Below are 20,043 nucleotides of genomic sequence, written 5' to 3'. Positions count from 1 at the left end.
AATTTGCCTGTACTCGGTATACAAATCTTGGGCTCCCTCGCTTTCACATCTCTTTCTCTCTTTCTTTCTTTTTCCGTTTTTCTTGTCGGCTGTCGATCCCTTTTTCTCGTCAACACACTCACATCCCATCATTCTATACCCATCCCTCTTTTTCTCGCTCCACGCATTCTTTTAACTTTCCTCTCTTTTCCGCACGTGCGATCATCACGCATCCACATCATTGACGCCTCTTTTAATAATACAGCACACCCATATATATACGGGTTACAATTATGCTGAAAAAGACGAGATCGACTAGCACGACATCAACACGAGCCACCATTCGCACAACCACCTCATCCGAACTGTCTTTTGCAAGCAGTAGTAGCGGTAGTCGTATTGGTGCTGCATCCGTTAGTGACGCGAGTACATCAATGAGCACCTATAGCATGGATGATCCACTTTCTCCTTTTCGCATCTCAGTGGGCTCAGCAGCATGTCCACCTGTAACTGCTTTATCCACGTATGATGATGTCGATGTCATTGATGATTTGTATTCCTTCTTTGCAACCGAACTTGATGCTGGCAAACTTGGTGGGTATCCATCCATTTATTCATAAATGCATTCATTGCTATGACAACTAAAATCAAACCCTTCTTCCTCCCAGATTTGGCAGCTGTCGACCTTCAGTTACAAAATAGAGAGCGTATCCTCAAAGAACTCTTCGACAATGAGGGCCGTTACATTGCAAAGTTGCAGGCAGCAGTTGAATACTACAAAAAGCCAATGATGGCGACCTTTCGACAATCCTCCAACACAACCTCCACTTCATCGTCTTCCTTGCCTCGGAATTTCTTGTCCTCCAACAAGGCAGCTGGTGTCATTCGTGGCAACGATGTTGAAATTGTCTTTGGCAACCTTGAAGATCTGCTCAAGATCAGTCGTCGTTTCTATAATGGTCTCAAAGACAGGTATGCACGTGTCTCTTTAATGCAGCATCATGGCTCATTGTCTTTTTCGCAACGGCAGGTTTCGAATCTGGGGCCCGACGCAGCTCTTGTCAGATATCATTGAGCCTTTGGTACGTGCTTCTTCTTTATATGTCTTATGATGGGGTTACATGACTACTTACACAAAGCAATAGGTGCTAGATGCACCATCCTATATTTCGTATTACGAGAACTACGTTGTTGCAATGAGTGTCCTGGAACGAATGGCTCGTACACCCGCCACAAAGAAATACGTGGAGGTATGTAATGGAACATACATGTTTAACTACTTTTCATTGTGTGCAGACGACTCATTATCATCTTCATCTTTTAGCCAATGGGTGAATTCGGTGGAGCAGGTCAAATCTCGTTGTTCTCATTACTAAGCCTGCCCTTGTACGCTGTCCCCCGATATGCAAAGATCCTCAAAGACCTGGTGCTGCAAACCGATCCACATCACCCCGATGCTCAGAAACTTGCCCAATGTTCGTTGCGAATGAATCGCTTGGATCACAGCATGCGCCCATTGTAAGCATAACCTGAAACATCACGCGACTTTTTTTTCCTTTGTACCTGAACTAATAACTCTTTGTCATCATAGACAACAAAGGTGTCAAAACATAAGCCGATTAGTGGAAATGATCACCCTTGTACGCAATTGCCCCATTCTGTTGGATGAGCCACGACAATTCATCATGCGAGGTCAATTGACAAGTGTGGGTGTCGGCAGCTACGGCCATCGAGATGATCGACGCATGTACTTTTTATTGAACGACATGTTGATATTTGCTCGGCCAAGGGACAATGATTCATCTTCGTCGTCATCATCCTCAACATCATCACCATCATCATCGCTTTATTTCAAGGGCAAGATTGATCTTCGTGATGCTGTGGTTCGGGAACTGCCTAAAAAGAAGCTCAATCACCCTTATGCGTTTGAGATCACTATCAACTCGACAGATCCCACCTACAAGTACGCTGATGACATTGATGCTCTATTAGCTGCCGCTGGCGGGTCTACGGCTGAAGTGTTCTATCTCAAAGCGGATTCCAAAGAAGCTATGAACATGTGGATGGCAGAATTGCAAAACGTCATTAACCAGCTCAAGCCTCCTCGAAGGAGGTAAAAATCGCTTATACATTACGACAACAACAATAGCAGCACATATACAATAACACACAGCAGGTCAGGGCTGGCCCGCCAACAACACAGCAATACCTCCTACTACCCAACAATCTTTTATTTCGACTCCCACCACCATCACCGTCATTTTCATCATTGTCATATTCAACAACAACCCCCACCCCACCCTCTCATTCCTTTTATTATGCTCCTTGGGCAGATCACGCATACACACACACACACACCAAGCAATACACAAACGAATTCATATACCATCAACCTGGTACAACATTCCACCTGCGTATCTTTCCCTTTTCTGCAACACCATAAACTTGCCACACCTTCATTTAACGTATACCACGCACACAACCTTCTCCCTCACTTGAACGATATTTTGTCTCTAATCGCTATGTATGTTTTTTTCTTTCGTCAATTGAAATAACATTGTGTTTTTTTCTCTCTTTTGGGTTGTCAACAAAATGAGGTTCCAGAACACGACTTTTCTTGTACACGTGTGTGAGCACGGACCGACACGCTAAACCTTATAAAGGCCGTTGCCAGCCACGATGTTTAATTGATTGTTTTCTTCAGCATGGGTTGATGACACGTGAATCACGATGAACAACGCCCATTCTAATTGATAGCATGAGTGACTATGGTATTGGTAACATGAATGTGGCAAATGTCTACGTGGATTGAGAATGGTGGGGGCGGGATGAACAATATCCAGCAATTGCGGGGTGGACAAATGTTGTAAATAAGTTGTATAGAGCGCGCTCGCGGGGATTGTCAAAAAAGCAGCACTTGACGTAGCACTTGAAACGGCTGATTTTCATCCCCGAGCTTGTGGTTTATTTTTGCTTTTGGTGCTTGCAACAATCACCTGTCGTACAATCACGATTCGGATCAATCATTATTCGAAAACAACAACAGCGCTATAATGGTTGCACAGCTCCTTTGCTGCTTGTGGGCCAGTGAGAGGGTGGAATGGCACAGAAGTTATTAAACAATGGCAATGCAATGTGATGTGTGTGTGTGTGTGAATCATTCAAGCTCACTTTTTACCGATTAAGCTTTGTACATTAGAGAGCAACAATATCCAATTTTGATCGTTGTGATTGTTGGATGATTCGAAAAAGCTGCAACGTGTGACATTCCCACCACCCAACAGTTGGTGCTTTACATCTTTGTGTTTGTGCATGGATCGCCCATGCCATTCACATGTCAACGCTCTTGTATCATGATTCACATACAAAGTTCATCCCGTTCCACAATCACCGTAATCCCGCATTATTGCTTGTATGAGCAGCGTCGTAAGCACCCTGCATTCTAATCGGCTCCCATATTGTCATTGATACCAAAACTTGATATTACACGCTTGCATGTTTGAATAAAATTTGAAGCTCGATCATCAGCTCGACAATCCATGTATCTTTACCATGCCAACTATGCCTTTCCCAATGTACTATGTGCACGTAATGATTACCCGTTAGCAACGTGTGCTCTTTCTTCGCTGCCCTCTGCATTATGGTAATCCTGCATGCTCCCGCTTTTTAGTCACAAAGACCAATATCAGCTTATGGCAGAAGCGCACTTGACACCTTAAGGCACATCATAACGTGAAAATACCTCGCAACAGGACCATTCTATTTTTATACTTAGCAGCTGCTTGCTGCTCAATTGTCACATACACTGGTTTAACCCCTAGATTAAATTTAGCACTGGATGCCTCAAGCTTAGTAAATCTCGATTTGAAGCGAGTATCAACAACACACATCAGCATATATGATAACCAAAAGGATGACGTAGAACATCTTCTAGTAGGTCGCTGATTAAAACGTATAGCGACCAAGAAGATCGAGCAGCTAAAACGCATTTGCATAATAAGAAGTGCATTATAGATTGAAGCGATACATACAGCATGAATCGCTTTTCAGTGTTGTGGAAGTAACATCGAGATGGCTTTCCTTTGAAGACAATGGATCCTTCTTTAAAGGACTTGTATGCTACTTAGAAAGCTCTTACGGGTTTCAGGAGTGTATGTTTTTTCTAGTTTAGACCTTATTCAATCCCTTCAAAGGGCGATGAGAGACATGGAAAATGCCTTGCTTCTATTCTATGATCATGCTATCGAGCACAAAAAAGTATCAGAAAAGTCTGCATCGAACAACCATAACAATGATGTCTCCGCTGAATACTTGGCAACCCATAATTGAACATGGTGATGACTTTGTCGCCTAGCAACGTAACAAAGTAACAACCGTGACGAATGTCACGTGTTTTATGCGCATAGAAACGAGTCGACGTGGGTAGGTATCATGGCAAATTGCATCATTGAATCTACGCTTAGCACGTTGCCATGTCTTCATCCACCATTCAATCTTGGCATAGGTATGCTTGTAACGATTGTGTTTGCTTTGTAATTGGTGCATTTGATATCATACGTAATGCTCAGCATAGGGAGCTTCTGTGCTATAGTATCATCATCACTCTGGCATGTACATAGGCAAGGCTAATAATAATGTTGCCGTTTAAAAATCACATGAAAACTATGCATCTGCATGACCGAATAACAAAGTCTATCACCGATCGGGGAGCCACAGCATGTTAAAGCTGATTAGCCACAGCAATCCTCAGCATGCATATTCTACATCCTGTTGGCTTGGATGATGCACATGACGTAGGATTACCAAAATGGGAATAAAGAGCGGCTGCACAGCACAAAGCTTGGCACTGCTACCGACTAGCCGTGCGGCGCCGTGCGGCTCACTTTTGTACCACGACACAATTGCATTAAACGTCTCTTGAAGGTATCTCATGGTGCACTAATTGACATGGTGAATGGTTGAAGGATCATAGGGTGCTGTCACATTGAAGACCAAAATGATGATCATTTCGCCTCACGTTTCTACCTTTTAAAACAGCCAAATTTGGATATGAGGCCGTTCGGCTGTGTATAGTTCCGCCTAAAATATGACAGCTACTACGGTATGTAGCAGAAATAACGCACCAGTGCGCTCCATGTATAGTTGTACCAGAGACCCTGGGGTTTGAAGCGGTTAATGCTTGCCGCCGGGTAAAAGGGATCGGCAGGATGGGAACCATAAGCGTAGTAGTAGTCCGCAAATATATCATTTTTTGTGTAGAGTACATTTCATCCTTCTCGAGAATCTTTGTCGTGTCTATTGTATAGTAGTGTGATATATGGTATGCAGCACACACACACACGGATAAATGGCCATGTCGTATCTCGTATAACAGCGCCGCTTTTACTTTTTTATCATGTCAATTCTTCAAACAAAAACCCTATGCTTTGCATGAAATCTATAGCCACAGCAGCAACATACTCGCGTTTGCCACATGATCATAGACCACAATAGAACCTTCAGTCTCAAACACAATAGATACTATTTTGGGTACCAAGGCCGTCATGTCATTTGGTCGTTTAAACTGCTTTTGGGCGCAGTCTGCTGTGTAACAGGCTTGCCCACCAATCTAGGATGTCATGCGAGGATGCGCCTTGTCACACACACACATATGCATAATGTCCGATTTGATGATGCAAGGTTGGCGTTCTCCCGTTTTTCCCAAACGAATATAAAAAGGGTGAGCCATGCGTCTTGAATCATTATTCTTTCTACATCACACACAACAATGGTTTTCGAAAAGTACCCCCCTGGCATTCTTACTGTTACTATCTTTGAAGGCAAGGACCTCAAGGACAAAGATCTCATTGGCAAGAACGATGCTTTCATTGAATTGACCTTGGGCGAGAACAAGCAACGCACCAGCGAGATCAAGAACAGCAACGACCCTGTTTGGAATGAAACCTTCACCTTCAACCTTACCGGTACCCGTGATCACAAGCTCTACCTCGATGTCCTTGATAAGGATGTTGTCGGCACTGACAAGATTGGCGACACCAAGATTGACTTTGCTCCTTGCTTCGAAGGCCAAGTCATTGACGAATGGGTCAAGCTTCCCGCCAAGTTGGGTCTTACCAGCCATGGTGAAATCCACGTCCGTATTGAATTCGCCCCCAACTAAGCATCCTGTTCTCTTATACCTCCATCATTTCACACCTCTACCCAATAAACAATGTAACTCATATTACACATTCCCATGCAAATACATCAGCAAATGTATGCTTCTTTACGTGTTTTGTACTTGAATTGCTATTTGGATAAGCTTGTTGGCCGATTGGAACAAGCTCAACGTTGTCTTTTGTCATTTTCATTTATCTTACAGCTTGCATGAATCTCATTAAGCCAACTAGTAGCCTTCCTTTTTCCCTGCTTAGAAATGAGTCAACTTTAGCTACATCGATCATCTTGCAAGCAAGCAGGTGGTTATTCGAACACTAATATCATGTAGCGTGTCCTCCATGGACAAAGGATATCTTTAACAGCACACAGTTTATACCATGGTCGATTAAGCTTTTAGCCCTTATTAATCCAAATCACAACCTCAATCTCAACATGATCATCAGAGCCGTTTGAATGATAATGACAACTTTTTATCTATGATGCATATGATGGGATTCTTTTTATGCGGAAACAAAGCCCTTGACCTTTTCGAGCCAGTTAACGTATTCCTTTTGTTCCTTGTATTCAACGTAGTCAGGCAAGAAGGCGGCGAGGCCAGCATTGACACCACGTTCCTCGAGATAGCGGCCAAACAACACTTGCAAGTTCTAAAATGTAAAAGCCCCCAGGTGAGTTATTGTGCCAATAATCACACCATGCCCATCACATCCATTTTGCATACCTCATCCAATTCAGAGAACTGGGGACCAATGTACAAACCACGACGTTGCCAGTCAGCTTCAGCGGATTGCTCACCAGCGAGCTTGGAATCACCATAAAACATGACGCTCTCAATAGCCATTTCACCATCCTGAGCAACAGTATCGATAGTAACAACGCCCTTACCCTCCTATACAATACCCAAATCGATTCAGCATCTTTGACCTGTTTCCAACTCCATATCTCCATAGCCATCTTTACCTTTTCAATGGTAACGGATGCACGAACGGGGAACGAGGGAGCCATAGCTTCTTCACCTTCCTCATTCTCAACCAAAAAGTCATCAGGGGCAGCATTGTTGATATCAGCAATAGAGAAGAGGACGCGAATCCTATGTCACACAAGTGTATATGCATTCATGTCAATGATGATGTCTTGTGGAGGATGCATTGATAGCTTACTTTTCGTTGCCAAAGTTGCGGGTCAAAGCGACTTCATCATGACCTTGCTTATCTTCAATCTATACGTGAACCATCCATTAGGTATGTGTCATCATCGGGAGTATACAACGGCATGTGTATTTTACCTCGAACTGGTTGGCAGCCAAGAACTCACTGATAAACTCGGGTTGGGAGGACTCTTCAGTCGACTTTTCATATTGCAATTCCTCGTTGAGCTTGTGGGCAAGATCAGAGTCGACTAGGGAACACGATTAGAAACACGGATCAACGGCTGCAGTGTGTGTGTTCACCATGCTTACCAGTGCCGCTGCTCATGAAGCGAGCACCCATAGGACGGGCAACAGCCATCATGCGAGGAGCCAAAGAAGGAGTGGCGGTGGTGAAGACCTTGCGAGTAGCAGGACGAGCAATAGCACGAAGAGAAGCACGAAGCAAATGGGAAGCCATGATTACTGGGTTGGAGTGCTAAAAGACAAGGAAAACAATTGAACGGAAACAGTGGTCGCGTGTAAACTTCGACGAAATTCCAACTCCACGACCGCGCGTGCATGGGGTTCTTCTCACACAGTCTGATTCATGCAAATGACCGATCCCACTTATTGCACATAGGCTACACAAAATGTAGTATGCCAACATACAAGTTTATTGCCTCTGTAAAATCAATCGATAGACATCATTATGAATACATTCGAATCCTAGATTAATTGGCTTTTCTTGTACCCTTGCAGAGATCTTCTTGTATCCTAATAAAAGATCATCAATCATCAACCCCATTATAATACATGCTTGATTTCATTGAAAGATTCGAAATATGTATGAATAAAGTTTTGCTTTGAAAGGTATCGATCCACAACCAAGCGCCTATATCGTATTCCTTGTTGGAACGAAAATAATGCAACGTCATCGATCAAACAACCGGTAAGACATCCTCGTAAGTGCCGTCTACTACCATCATTCCCAATCTCCTCATCTACGAGTTGCCATCACATGGAGGGAGGACACTCGGACACATAATAGAGAGTCGTCATCTTTGGACACCTGGAAGCCGTTATTGGATCACCAGGTTACCTTTGGATGTGAGAGGAGCACAGGTGAAGTAATCGGAATGCAATGGCACTTCTTGTGTATGCATGAATGTCTTTGTACCTTTATTGATAGCTGTACGATCATCGAATAATAGTAAGGTCTAACCTCCAAATAAAGGAAGGTGTGTTATACTATCGAATACAACCTTTGTTCAAGACACAATAAACGAGTCAGATCCTTTCCCTTTACCACAGCATTTACAAGTGGACCTACTTTTGCAATCCTGCATACATCTCTCTATAACATAATCCATCCCACACGACAAGTCCAATTCAAGGAGGAACGTCTCTTACGCTATAAGATGGCCAAAGCAATGCCGTACTCGCTGAGTAGTCCTTTAATCCGACATCATTCACAAGAGATAGAATAGGCATGAAATTGAGAGATACAACAAGTTGCTACAATGGGGGAGATGGATCGATTTGGAAACCGTTATCCTTTGGGAGCACATTTGCAAAGCTAAATAGACGAACGTGAGATGGCTCTTGATGCATGGCAAGTCCACATATGCAGTTGGATGATGATGATGGTTGTAGGCGGCGGACAGCTTCCACAAAGAATGATCATAGCAGTTGCCATGGAAGAACATCTAAAGTAGTATAATCGGATACATCAATCGCTCACGATGGTAACATCAATGCCAAGTTGACAATGAATGTGTAAGAACAATGACTCATTTTCCAAGCGTTGTAGATATCCATATCCATATCCATATCCATATCCATAAGAAGCCGTATGTATTGAAGCAAGTTGCTACATGTAAATAAAGCTGCTTCTATATGATAGCTATCGGCTGTCCACGTGAAAAGGCTGTAAGACAAGTTGTTGCAAGTAGCGTGAGACAATGGAGTAAAGGCTTTGCAGGTGGCAACTGTTGGAATGAATGCTGTTATGATTGGGTGTGGTAGAAGAGTGTACAAGAGAAGGTGTAGTGTCAAGAGACTCGTGTATTGTAGTGGAGTGCACACGCCATGGACTTGCCCATTCAGTCAAAGACAATCGGATCACGACAGTTGTAGGATTGACATGATGGGTTGAAGCAGGACAATCGTTCGTAGGTGGTAGTTGTACTTGAATGCACCAACAGTTGACAATGGGGAGGAAGAGGGAAGAAGTGGAAATTTAAGTAGGTCGAGCTGTCGGACACCTCTTGTATAAATGCATGAACATTGTACAGCAATCCTTGATATTGAGATTGCCCCTCTCGAACCTAAAACTTTCACACAAGGTGCTCTTGGACATTCTGATTCATGTTGTATTAAAAAAGACATCATGTACATTTAAAAAATTGGAATGGGAGGGTACAATGTGGGGTTTACTATGTAAGTCGGAAATGGAGGTCAGCCCCAGAGTCATGATTTATCGAAACAATATACATTACCTTGGGATTCCCCATTTCGAACTTGAAACTTTGTCAGAAGGTTCGCTGGGACATGTTGATCAACCTCATTCATTTTGAATTTGCAGCCTTCATTGTGAAGATTTAAAATACGGGGCGCCCCAAATGGTAGATGATGGGAACAAAAGAGCGGACGGCCCACCGCCCCGAAGTTGTCCACCTCCAACTTGAAAATTGGTCAGCAGGGTGCTCTCGAGCATGCTGATCAACATTTTCAAATAAAAACCTCACGCTTCATTCGAAGATTTTGATTGGGAGCGTCCAAAAGTTTGAAAGACGGAGACATTCGCAGGGTCTGCGATTCATTAATTTTCACGTTTGCTGTTTTGGCGTAGCTCAGTCAAATCAACTCGGATCAAGACACTTGAACCAGGGAAATGCTCGGCTGGTGCAGGAGCATCATTCCAATGTCACACAATGAATAAAAGTTGGGATTGAGAGGAATTGACTGTTAGCTGGCAATACATGATAATGCATAAAGGATCATACATCGACCCTTCCAATCCTGCAAAACAGCTGAGTTACACAAAGACGTCCCTCTGCATCTTTTGCTCTGCCAGGGTCCAGCTACTTCACAATGAACAAAGACCACTCTTCATATAGCATCATGCTTACAAACGTAAAGATGCCTGTATCTCCAAACTTTACAATGAAACGTGGAGTTTTGAATAGAGCAATGTGCTCGGCTTGGCCAACTGCACCTTGTGTGAAAGTTTCGCGTTCAATGTCGCAAACAGCCCAAAAAATATTTTTTTGGTCGTCGTCGTCGAAGAGGTCGACCCCACGATCCAGTTTGGCTGGTAGCGACATTGCGAAATCTGGGATTGGCCACGATGAACGTGAACTTTCACACAAGGTGCTGTTGGCCAAGCCGAGCCCATTGCTCTAATAAAAACCCCACGTTTCATTGTAAAGTTCGGAGATACAGGCACCTTTATATTTGTAAGCGTGACGCTATATGAGAAGTGGTCTTTGTTCATTGTCAAGTAGCTAGACCCTGGAGAGCCAAAGATGCAGAAGAACCTCTTTGGGTAACTCAGCTAAAAAGTCAGGACTTCAGGGACAATGCATGAAAGGTACGCAACCCTCACTTTGATGTCATACATTGGCAGCTAATAGCCACTGTTGTGCATTCCCAACTTTTGTGTATTCTATTGTAGGTGATGATGCTCCTGCTCTAGACATTCATTTCCATGATTAAAGTAGGTTGATCCGAGCTGATTTGGTTGAGTTACGCTCACACAAGATTACATCGGTTGAGCTACATCGAGCGTGCTCTATGTCCAGAATGATGTAAACTCTCTTTGACCGTAGCTCAGTCAAATCAGCTCGGATCAACCTACTTTAATCATGGAAATGAATGTCTAGAGCAAGGGCATCGTTCCCATGCAGTGGATCTCGCAACAATGATGATTGGATAAAAGTGGCCGTTAGCTAGCAGTACATGCCTGTTCCTAGATGATCCATAAAGTAATTATACATTGACCCTTTCATTCATGCAAACATAGCTGTGTTACACAACACGACCCTCTGCATCTTTTGCTCTGCCAGGGTCCACCTACTTGACAATGAACAAAGACCACTCGTCATATAGCATCACGCTTACAAACATAAAAGTGCCTGTATCTCCAAACTTTGCAATGACACGTGGGGTTTTGAATAGAGCAATGGACTCGGCTTGGCCAACAGCACCTTGTGTGAAAGTTTCGCGTTCAATGTCGCAAACAGCCCAAAAAATATTTTTTGGTCGTCGTCGTCGAAGAGGTCGACCCCCAGATCCAGTTTGGCTGGTGGCGACATTGCGAAATCTGGGATCGCCCACGATGAACTTCATACTTTGACACAAGATTCCTTTGACCCCGACAAGCACGTTGATCTATTAAAGAGCCCACGTTTGATTGTAAAGTTTGGAGATACAGGCACCTTTATGTTTGTAAGCGTGATGCTATATGAAAAGTGGTCTTCGTTCATTGTGAAGTAGCCAGACCCTGAGAGAGCAAAAGATTCACAAGAGCTGTTTGTGTAACTGAGCCAAACTTGAAGGATCGATCCTATTGGTGAAGAAATGCATGATTGATCCTTGCCCTGCCTTCCTATAGTAAGGTCCGCCCATGATGGCCGTATGGAATGATTCGTTCTTATATAAAAGTACATGGGATATCGTTACTGAGAACTGTCATAGATAAGCATGGTTTGATTCATGTGCTTGTGCCATATTGTATAACAGCTCATTCTTTCTTGGATATGATGCATTAAGCTCACAATGAATACCATGTTTGTAACAAGCAAATGTTAGATATTGTCACTCCCAAATTAGTTTTCTTTGCAACACCAGCCTCAAAGAATTGCCACTGAATTTCGTCTACTATCAGCATGTGAGAAAGGAAGCTTTAGTGAAGTCATAAAATGATGTTGTGATGACAAAAGAACAAAAGCATTGCGATACGACAATGTCAATGATCCAACCTCGCTTTCTGACCTTCTATATCCATTCTCTCTTTCAAACCAGAAACCCATCAAGTGATCCACATCTTGCCCATACGAGCTAATAGCATGATATCCCAAATAGTATTTTCAATCCAATTTTCATTCAATGACAAAGTTGAAGAATAGTATATAGTAGTATGGGTGGGTGTCTATCAAGTAAATAGGATGAAGGAACAGCATTGCAAAGATACAAAGGGTGAATCACATAGAGGCCACAGGGATAATGGTGCCATTGTATTCTTGGTTGCTGCCATCATAAACATCCTTTGTCCATGATCCCAAATCCGTCGCTGCATAATACGACTTGAGTACTCCAAAACCATCCACGGCTGTAAAACACCGTTCGTCAAAGATACAAGCTCTTTTGTCAATTCCATCCAATCCATCATCACCTTACCCGTATCCACGTGATAGCATACATTCTTCCTGCTGACGGCGCTCCAAATAATCACCATCATTCACCATTACTGCACTTGGTTGCATCTCTCCATCCATAGCCATTGCAAATCCAATTGTTGGTTGAAATGAGCCACTGTGATCGCTGTATGCTTCCTTTTCCATCCAGCTGTGGGTCTAACTCTTGCTCGCCCACCTCCACCGGCTGAAGATTGCTTGTATTGCGGTGTAATTGATGGTTGGTATGGTATAATCCCAAACAAGACATCACGATCTAAATGGGCCAAGAGAGCTAAGCCGATCAATGTATCCATACCCATATCCGTCATAGGAATTCGTATGTAAAAGCACGTTGCTACACGTAAAGAAAGCTGCTCCTGTGTAATGGCTACCTGCTGTCCACGTAACAAAGACTGTAAGGCCAAGTCGCTGCAAGTAAAGAGTTGTTGGAGACGATGGAATAAAGAACTCGCTAATAGCAACTGATGCATTGAACGCTGTTACGATTGGTTGTGGCAAGAGACTTGTAGTGTAAAGGAACGCGCGTGCTGTAATAGATTGCATACACGCCATGGACTTGTCATTCAGTCAAAGTCTTCTGGATCACGACCATTGTAGCATTGACAGGATGGGTTAAAGTAGAGCAATCGTATAACAAATGGTTGGTTGTACTTGAATGGGGCAGCAGTTGCGAATGGGGAGGTTGCCAATGTAGGAAAGCAAGAAGAGAGGAGTGGAAAAGCTGGCGATTTTCAAGAGGTGGTCCTCTTTAAAGCATTTACTGGATCTAGTTTTGCTAACATCTGGGACTTACTTGAGCCCTTCTTGTCAATAAAAAATGTAGCCAGGCACCCTAGTCAAACATTTTACTGAATCCTAGTCTCCTCCACCTATCTAGAGCCTACATAATCATAAGACTTGAGTCATTCAGCACCCTCCTCTAACCAATAATTGATACTTGATACTCTACATTTTCATGTAGCCCTTTATAACTTTTATATGCTTGAGCTATGGGTTGTGTAAAGTGGTCAATGTTCCTAGTCACAACACTTACTAGAGCGTAGTTGCATCTAACTCTCTGAAGCCCAAGATACTCAAAAGACTTGATCATCCATCCCCGATCTCCTCCAATCCTCCGACGAGTAAATTGATCATTCATCCTTCAACTCAAAATTACACAACATTAGCCTCCCATAAATTTACATTGCTTCTACCATTGAGATCTACGTTTAATCCGCTGCAATATGGTGCAAATCTCATCTCAATTGGGCCACTTTTTTGATTGAATTTTTGGGAAGGTGACTGATTTATCATGTCACTCGACTATTCAAAAATAGTTGTGCCAGGTCTCGTGATGTAACGGTTAGCATATGAGACTCTGAATCTCATTATCCGAGTTCGAATCTCGGCGAGACCTTGAAGAACTTAGTAAAAACTTATAACCTTTTACTCAACTTGACTTTGTGGTCACGTGACTTTTGCATGTCGTTGCGCTCACTTAACGGGTTTTCATTAGAGCATTTCAACTTGGGCCAGTCGTATTGTCTTTGGTGCATCATCATTACACATGTGATTAGGGAAACGGAGTATGATGGAAAATGAAGCCAAAGGTATGACAAGGCGGCCTCTGCGCATATTACAAGATCGGTGTTACAGGAACAAAAGCGAATTGAGCGGGTAATGTCGGCACCATTCGACATCATAACATGTCTCATGCTCCAAATAGATATGCAGCCGACAGTATACATGGCGTAGATGAGACACGTATACTATTGCCATGGATGATACAGCAGCATGGTGATGCTACTTTTGTGATCTGATGTTGCTGGCTTGGTAGTAAAAGATATTCATCGCCGATAAGCTCTTCATGTGCAACACTGTATGTATGAAGCAAAAGGAAAATGCACTGATGATAGGCATCATGGCGTTTTCACACGAGGGATGGGACTAACGAAACAAGTGCATGACACCAATAAACAAACGAAAGCTCAACGCAATTAGCATTTTATCAATGATGGCAATAGGTGTGGTTAGTGAAGCAGTAGTAGCAAAGGTAAAAAAGGTGTGTTGCAATCTCGGAAGTAGACCCCGAAGAAAATGATGGTGATACACACACGGGTCTCCACCTCTCTTTCTAATGGGTTGAATATCGGTAAACAGAAGATTTATGGCTAATGGATGAATGGGGGTGAGACAAAGTGCAAGTACATGTATACACACACGATTCGTGGTTTATAAGCAACCCACTCCTTTTTCTTTTCTTTCATTGCGTTTTTCTCCTCTCTCTCCTTGGCCATAATGATCAAGAGAACATCGCATCAAGCCTTTTCTCCCAATAATCAAGGCATCGTTGTCTTATATGATCATGCCCGACGAGATGCCTTTGCTGCTACAGAGCATGTCAATCATGTACATATGCTTCTTGCGCCACCAGGATCCACACCCAAGAAGCGGATTCCATCGATTACCACCATCGTGCTGCTTCAAATGCAAGTAAGCATGTTCAAGATGATTGGATCCATCCCTTCGTCACAATCCACTGCTACTGCCCATAATGCTCCTCAGCCGGCAACAACGCCACCCACACCTCTGCCTGATGACGGTGCCACCAAAAAGAGCATTGGCCATCCTCCTCGTTATCGTCGTGTTGCTGCTGTCAAGGGGTGTTTGCAAACTGCAGCTCGTTGGTCTCTTTTATTTGGTTTGGTTGTGCTTGACAATGTTGGACGTGTTCTTGGTGTTGAAGAAGAAATGGCAAACGTGTGTGAGCCTGAAGAACAACAACAGCAGCAGCAGCATGAAGTGCGTCATTATCAACCCTATCTTGTGGAATCGCAGCAACAGCAACAGCAACAACAAGAGCAACATGTATCCTTCAACAACAACAATGATGCAATTACTCGTGTGCCAACACCACCAACAAGTACGCATCGTAGTATGTCACCTACTTCACCTTCATCACCACAATCGCCACCACCACCGATCATGATAAATCCACAACCTCGTGCAAGCAGCAGCACACATACGCAGCGTGTCTCGACCACACATTCTCATCGCCAACGCAAAATTTCGGCACCTACGGGTAGTAGCAGCAACAACAGCACCAGTTATCCTCATCATCATCGTCATGATTGTACCACATCAGCATCGGTAACACAGCCCATGGGCCATGCACGTTCCTTGTCCAACAACATGACCATGCCAGCATCCAAGGTGTCAAGCAGTCGACATAGTCTTCGTCGTGTTGAGGCCCAACGTGATCTTGTGAGTGTACAATCATCCTCATCATCCTCCACTTCTTCCCTCCATCATCGTCGACGTGTTGAAGAAGATGATTCAGAAAATGTGCCATCACAGATTCACTATCACCATCATCATCATTTTCACCAGGATCCATCCACGTCTTCACCCAAGCCAGGAGCTATTCGTACCAACACCACTACCACTACCACTACCAATGGCTCATCCTCCTCTTCCAAGCGTGGTAACCATGCCAACCCTTCCTCTTCCTCACAAAAGTCTCCATGGCGACCATGATGAATAATACTTGTATCATTTGTAAAACAATTTTTTGAAGGGAATACATTATTGAAACTTGCTGAGACAGCTGTAACCATCATTGTCAAAGTTCTCATGGGGTCTACAACTACATTGCTTGTAATCAGCTGGGCAATGGGTAAAGTAACCAGCAACACGGTATCCAATGTCGTCCCAGAAATGCACCTGTTCCTTTTCCAAAAACAAAACTGCAGCCATTGATAATACAATCGGATCTCCCCTGCATGCCATGAACATGATGGTCAATGAGTTGTGCCCATATTTCTCTTCCTTGTTCCCTTACCATCGTTCATAAAAGAAGCCATTGGAATTATCCAAGTAATCAAAATAAGCTTGATATGCCTCGCTCCTGAAAAAGCTGAGATCGGCAATCTAAGAGATGCCATGTAATCAATACACACATGATCCCACGTTACTGCCGCTACTGCTTGTTACCTGAAAGTTGCTCCAAAAATGACACATGTTGAAGGTCTTCTTGTCATCGAGTACGAAAGGCCATATACTGTTTTTGCTTGCAGTGGATTGGACCCAATCAGGATGTCTTGCAGCGAATCCCATGATAGTTTCAAACAGTGTAGGGATGGTATCTCCATATTCGTATAATGCAATTGAAAAGCTCAACTTTTTGCCATGATCATACATGTACTGGAAAGGATCAAATGCCAATGGACACATGTACTCTGTGCCTGTTTCAAATCGCCAATAGTAATCGAGTTCTTGTAATGCTGGGTGTCGAAAAATCGTGCCTGCCATAAACCTCGATGCAAAACGATAATCCTCGCTTTCACCAAACAAGACGGATCCATTCATGCGTTCACGTGCTTCAGCGGCTTTGGTCAAGTTGGTGGATGGGCTGTAGCCATAATACGTGCTATCCAATTTGTCGTAGAATGCCATATCGCCACTGGATAAGGATCGTGCCAGGGTCTTGAATTCGGTGCTGAGAGGTTCATTGGAAAAGATAATGTAAGGATAATGTCGTTGGTGGTTGACGCTATCTTCAAGCTGTCGAATGGTCAATCGCAAGTTGGCAAGCGAACCAGCGTCGCCCTTGGTCATGGTCACATAGGCTGCTTTAAAGTGTGGATTGGGATGATGCAAATGCTCGGGATTATGGAATGGAGGATAGTTGACGGCAGGTCTTGAGATGGCGATCTTTCTTTTACGTAGATTGGGCCTGGCCATTAAGACCACTGTGCTAATCACGCTCAAGGCAAGCACACAAGCTGCGATACGCAAGACCAAGCGTTTGGATAAGGATTGTAAAAAGGCCATGCAGTAACAACAACAACGACAACGGCTTGATATCAAAAAAGAAAGGGAGGGAGAGGAACGGCGACCACGACGACGATCACCAGCGCCGGGGTTGTATTCTATATCACACAAACACATCCACACAACATTGTGTACCACCGTCGATCACTGTCAACCTCCAGAAATAGTAGTCTCTGATGAAATCTGTTTTTTTTTGGTTGTTGTTGAAATGCGAATAGTATACATAAAAAGGTGGAAAAAGATCTCTAACGGCTGGTGTCTACAATAACAAAACGCTTTTGTTTGCTGCTGCTGGTGGGAGTAGTGGATTTGATGGCTTCAGATGCAATACGGGATTTGGCAAACTTGGCTTCCTCCATAGCAATCACCTTCTCCTCAAGTTGACGGATTGGTTTACGATTGAGTTCCTTGGCGGCATCCTAGTGTATTATGTATACATATCAATAATCCCAATCTAGTATGACATGACTGGTAAATGACATGACATACCTTCTCTGTAAATGACTCATGTTCCTCAACCAACTTGAAGGTAGGCTTCTTAACCTTGGGGAACAAGTCGACAAGTGGTTCCTGAAGAATTTGTACTGTTTGATCAGCACCCATAAGCTTCTCCATGCCCTTGGAGAATTTGCTTTGCAATGCAACGCCCTAAAGAGCACCATACAACCAAATGAGTCACCCTTCCATAGATACCTTATGCCATTGTAGCTTTTTTACCTTCATTTCCAATTCCTTTTCAGATTCCTTGAGCTTAAGAATAGCTTCAACACGACGCATTGAAATGTTGTACTTTGTTGCAAGTTTACGAATAGACCATTCTTGAGGATCTGAAGCGTATGTGTCATAAATCTCTTGGCGACGTTGATCTGAGAGTGGTGGACGAGGTTGGAAAAGAGGATTGTTGGGGAATGGCTATATAAAAGATATATACATGTCAAGTTTATCCAAGTAGTAGGTTGACATGACAACGATGCTTACCGTACTGCCCAAATAGTTGGTTGTACCCTGCGAAGGACGAACAAAGCGTGCACCGCTACCATCCTTTACCCACTCATGGAAACGTCGTCGTCTACGCGATAACTTGATAGGTTCAGCCTGTTCCTCTTCGGCAGCAGGAGCAGCGGTTTCCTCGCCTTGTTGTTGTTGATCGGCAGGTGGTTGTTGCTGGTCTTCATTCCATCGTTGTGTTGTGCATGAGAAGAATCGGTGTGATGCTGGAGCCAATGTGCGTTGAGGTAGTAATGCTGACACCTTCAAAAGTGGTCGTGCAGTGGGCAGCATTTTTGTATTTGTTAAAAGGTCAAGGGTAGACGACTGGGCTCATAGCTGGCGGTGTTGACACTCAACCCACCCATAGCCGGTGGTGGCTTGTATCTTGGCCCATTGGTGGATTATTGTACCTGAGCCATTAATGCTATTGTGTAGTATCCATCCCTCCATTCACGAGCAACAACATGTTGTCATTCGCTCCAATAATTATCATCATCGCTGACCCAAAAATCAACTCGTCTACAGGAGAAATAAAAAGACAAGATTTCAAACCAAGGGGGTGGGATGTAATAATGAATCTTGTTGCATAGCCGAGACAAGCGACTACTCTTGTTCATTACCTTGGATACAGGATCATGTTGTCAACAAAACCCAAAATAGCTCATAGACGCAGACAACACTTATTGACACTCTCCTGATGCCATCTTGCTGGGTTCACCACTTGTTGTTTGTTGGCTTTTAGCTCCATCATCCCTGTTCCATACAACTGGATCTGGATCATCACATACCCGTATTATTGACGTCAAGATCATCCACATCGTGTAAGCTCTTTTCTCTCACTAAAATGCAGACCTTTGCTGATATGAATAACCATATCGGGTCGATGGTAGAAAAAAGGATATGGTTGCTGGGTAACGAGAAAAAAGGGGGTTGGGGTGGGGTGGGACATTGATTGAGTGGGAGGTGAGACAAACCTATACACATACAGCAATAAAGAGGAGAGAAGAGATCACCGTGAAGCATCCACAAAAAGTACTTTTTGCGTTACAAGAACAAAACAGTGCGCATTGGGTTGCCACCATTACACTTGTGCGTGCGAATGTTTCTTTACACATAAACAATGGACAACCAATGCTCATGACAACAACCTTTTCGTATTATCGGCCATGAACATTAGCCCCCTTCTTTACTATATGCCTCACTCCTCTCATCTCTTCCTCTCTTTTTTTCCCTCTCTCTCTATCTATGTATCGCTCACTTAATAGACGCATGCACATACACACGCACATACACGTACTCTCTCTCTCTCTTTTACACTTGCCCCTACACACACAAGTTAGGCATTCTTTTTTATTCCCGATCATACTTTGTCATACCCCTTGTCACTATTGTTGCATGTTGTGACATACAGCGTCGATCCTTTACTATGAGGATAGGTGTGTATGTGTATGCGTTTTCTATTTGCTAAATGAACAAATGGCGTAGTCGAAAAAGGATACGCATCATCCTAGCATCCCTACTAAGAATGGAATACAATCGAACGTGGAGAAAGAG

General features: G+C 43.5%; 7 protein-coding genes and 1 pseudogene across 8 annotated transcripts; 4 read left to right on the top strand and 4 right to left on the bottom strand.

Moving 5' to 3' along the window:
- Positions 1–272: 272 nt before the first annotated feature.
- Positions 273–2,096, top strand: O0I10_000292 (uncharacterized protein; the record flags this gene model as incomplete). The annotated part of the gene is made up of 6 exons (XM_058480403.1): positions 273–573; positions 648–951; positions 1,010–1,061; positions 1,125–1,229; positions 1,304–1,497; positions 1,571–2,096. The coding sequence occupies 6 exons, from the start codon at positions 273–275 to the stop codon at positions 2,094–2,096; spliced, it is 1,482 nt and encodes a 493-aa protein (XP_058348926.1).
- Positions 2,097–5,746: 3,650 nt separating this feature from the next.
- O0I10_000291 (uncharacterized protein) lies at positions 5,747–6,139 on the top strand (the record flags this gene model as incomplete). Its single annotated transcript, XM_058480402.1, has 1 exon — positions 5,747–6,139. The coding sequence occupies one exon, from the start codon at positions 5,747–5,749 to the stop codon at positions 6,137–6,139; it is 393 nt and encodes a 130-aa protein (XP_058348925.1).
- A 499-nt stretch (positions 6,140–6,638) lies between these two features.
- On the bottom strand, positions 6,639–7,745 carry O0I10_000290 (uncharacterized protein; the record flags this gene model as incomplete). Its single annotated transcript, XM_058480401.1, has 6 exons — positions 6,639–6,785; positions 6,860–7,027; positions 7,099–7,228; positions 7,299–7,357; positions 7,424–7,536; positions 7,598–7,745. The coding sequence occupies 6 exons, from the start codon at positions 7,743–7,745 to the stop codon at positions 6,639–6,641; spliced, it is 765 nt and encodes a 254-aa protein (XP_058348924.1).
- Positions 7,746–12,471: 4,726 nt separating this feature from the next.
- Positions 12,472–12,995, bottom strand: O0I10_000289 (uncharacterized protein; the record flags this gene model as incomplete). The annotated part of the gene is made up of 3 exons (XM_058480400.1): positions 12,472–12,599; positions 12,668–12,696; positions 12,739–12,995. 3 exons carry the CDS (start codon positions 12,993–12,995, stop codon positions 12,472–12,474), a joined length of 414 nt encoding a protein of 137 aa, XP_058348923.1.
- Positions 12,996–14,011: 1,016 nt separating this feature from the next.
- O0I10_000288 lies at positions 14,012–14,083 on the top strand (annotated as a pseudogene). The gene has a single exon. The product of its transcript is annotated as a tRNA-OTHER (tRNA).
- Positions 14,084–14,964: 881 nt separating this feature from the next.
- O0I10_000287 (uncharacterized protein) lies at positions 14,965–16,203 on the top strand (the record flags this gene model as incomplete). The annotated part of the gene is made up of 1 exon (XM_058480399.1): positions 14,965–16,203. One exon carries the CDS (start codon positions 14,965–14,967, stop codon positions 16,201–16,203), a length of 1,239 nt encoding a protein of 412 aa, XP_058348922.1.
- Positions 16,204–16,251: 48 nt separating this feature from the next.
- On the bottom strand, positions 16,252–17,499 carry O0I10_000286 (uncharacterized protein; the record flags this gene model as incomplete). The annotated part of the gene is made up of 3 exons (XM_058480398.1): positions 16,252–16,444; positions 16,508–16,596; positions 16,660–17,499. The coding sequence occupies 3 exons, from the start codon at positions 17,497–17,499 to the stop codon at positions 16,252–16,254; spliced, it is 1,122 nt and encodes a 373-aa protein (XP_058348921.1).
- A 245-nt stretch (positions 17,500–17,744) lies between these two features.
- Positions 17,745–18,780, bottom strand: O0I10_000285 (uncharacterized protein; the record flags this gene model as incomplete). Its single annotated transcript, XM_058480397.1, has 4 exons — positions 17,745–17,918; positions 17,989–18,147; positions 18,217–18,411; positions 18,478–18,780. The coding sequence occupies 4 exons, from the start codon at positions 18,778–18,780 to the stop codon at positions 17,745–17,747; spliced, it is 831 nt and encodes a 276-aa protein (XP_058348920.1).
- Between the last annotated feature and the right edge of the window lie 1,263 nt (positions 18,781–20,043).

The sequence above is a fragment of the Lichtheimia ornata genome, assembly GCF_029851405.1.
Source record: "Lichtheimia ornata isolate CBS 291.66 chromosome Unknown scaffold00001, whole genome shotgun sequence".
In the NCBI taxonomy this organism is placed as follows: Eukaryota; Fungi; Mucoromycota; class Mucoromycetes; order Mucorales; family Lichtheimiaceae; genus Lichtheimia; species Lichtheimia ornata.
The sequence above is the reverse complement of the archived record's forward strand: the minus strand, read 5'-3'. Positions and strand labels throughout refer to the sequence as shown.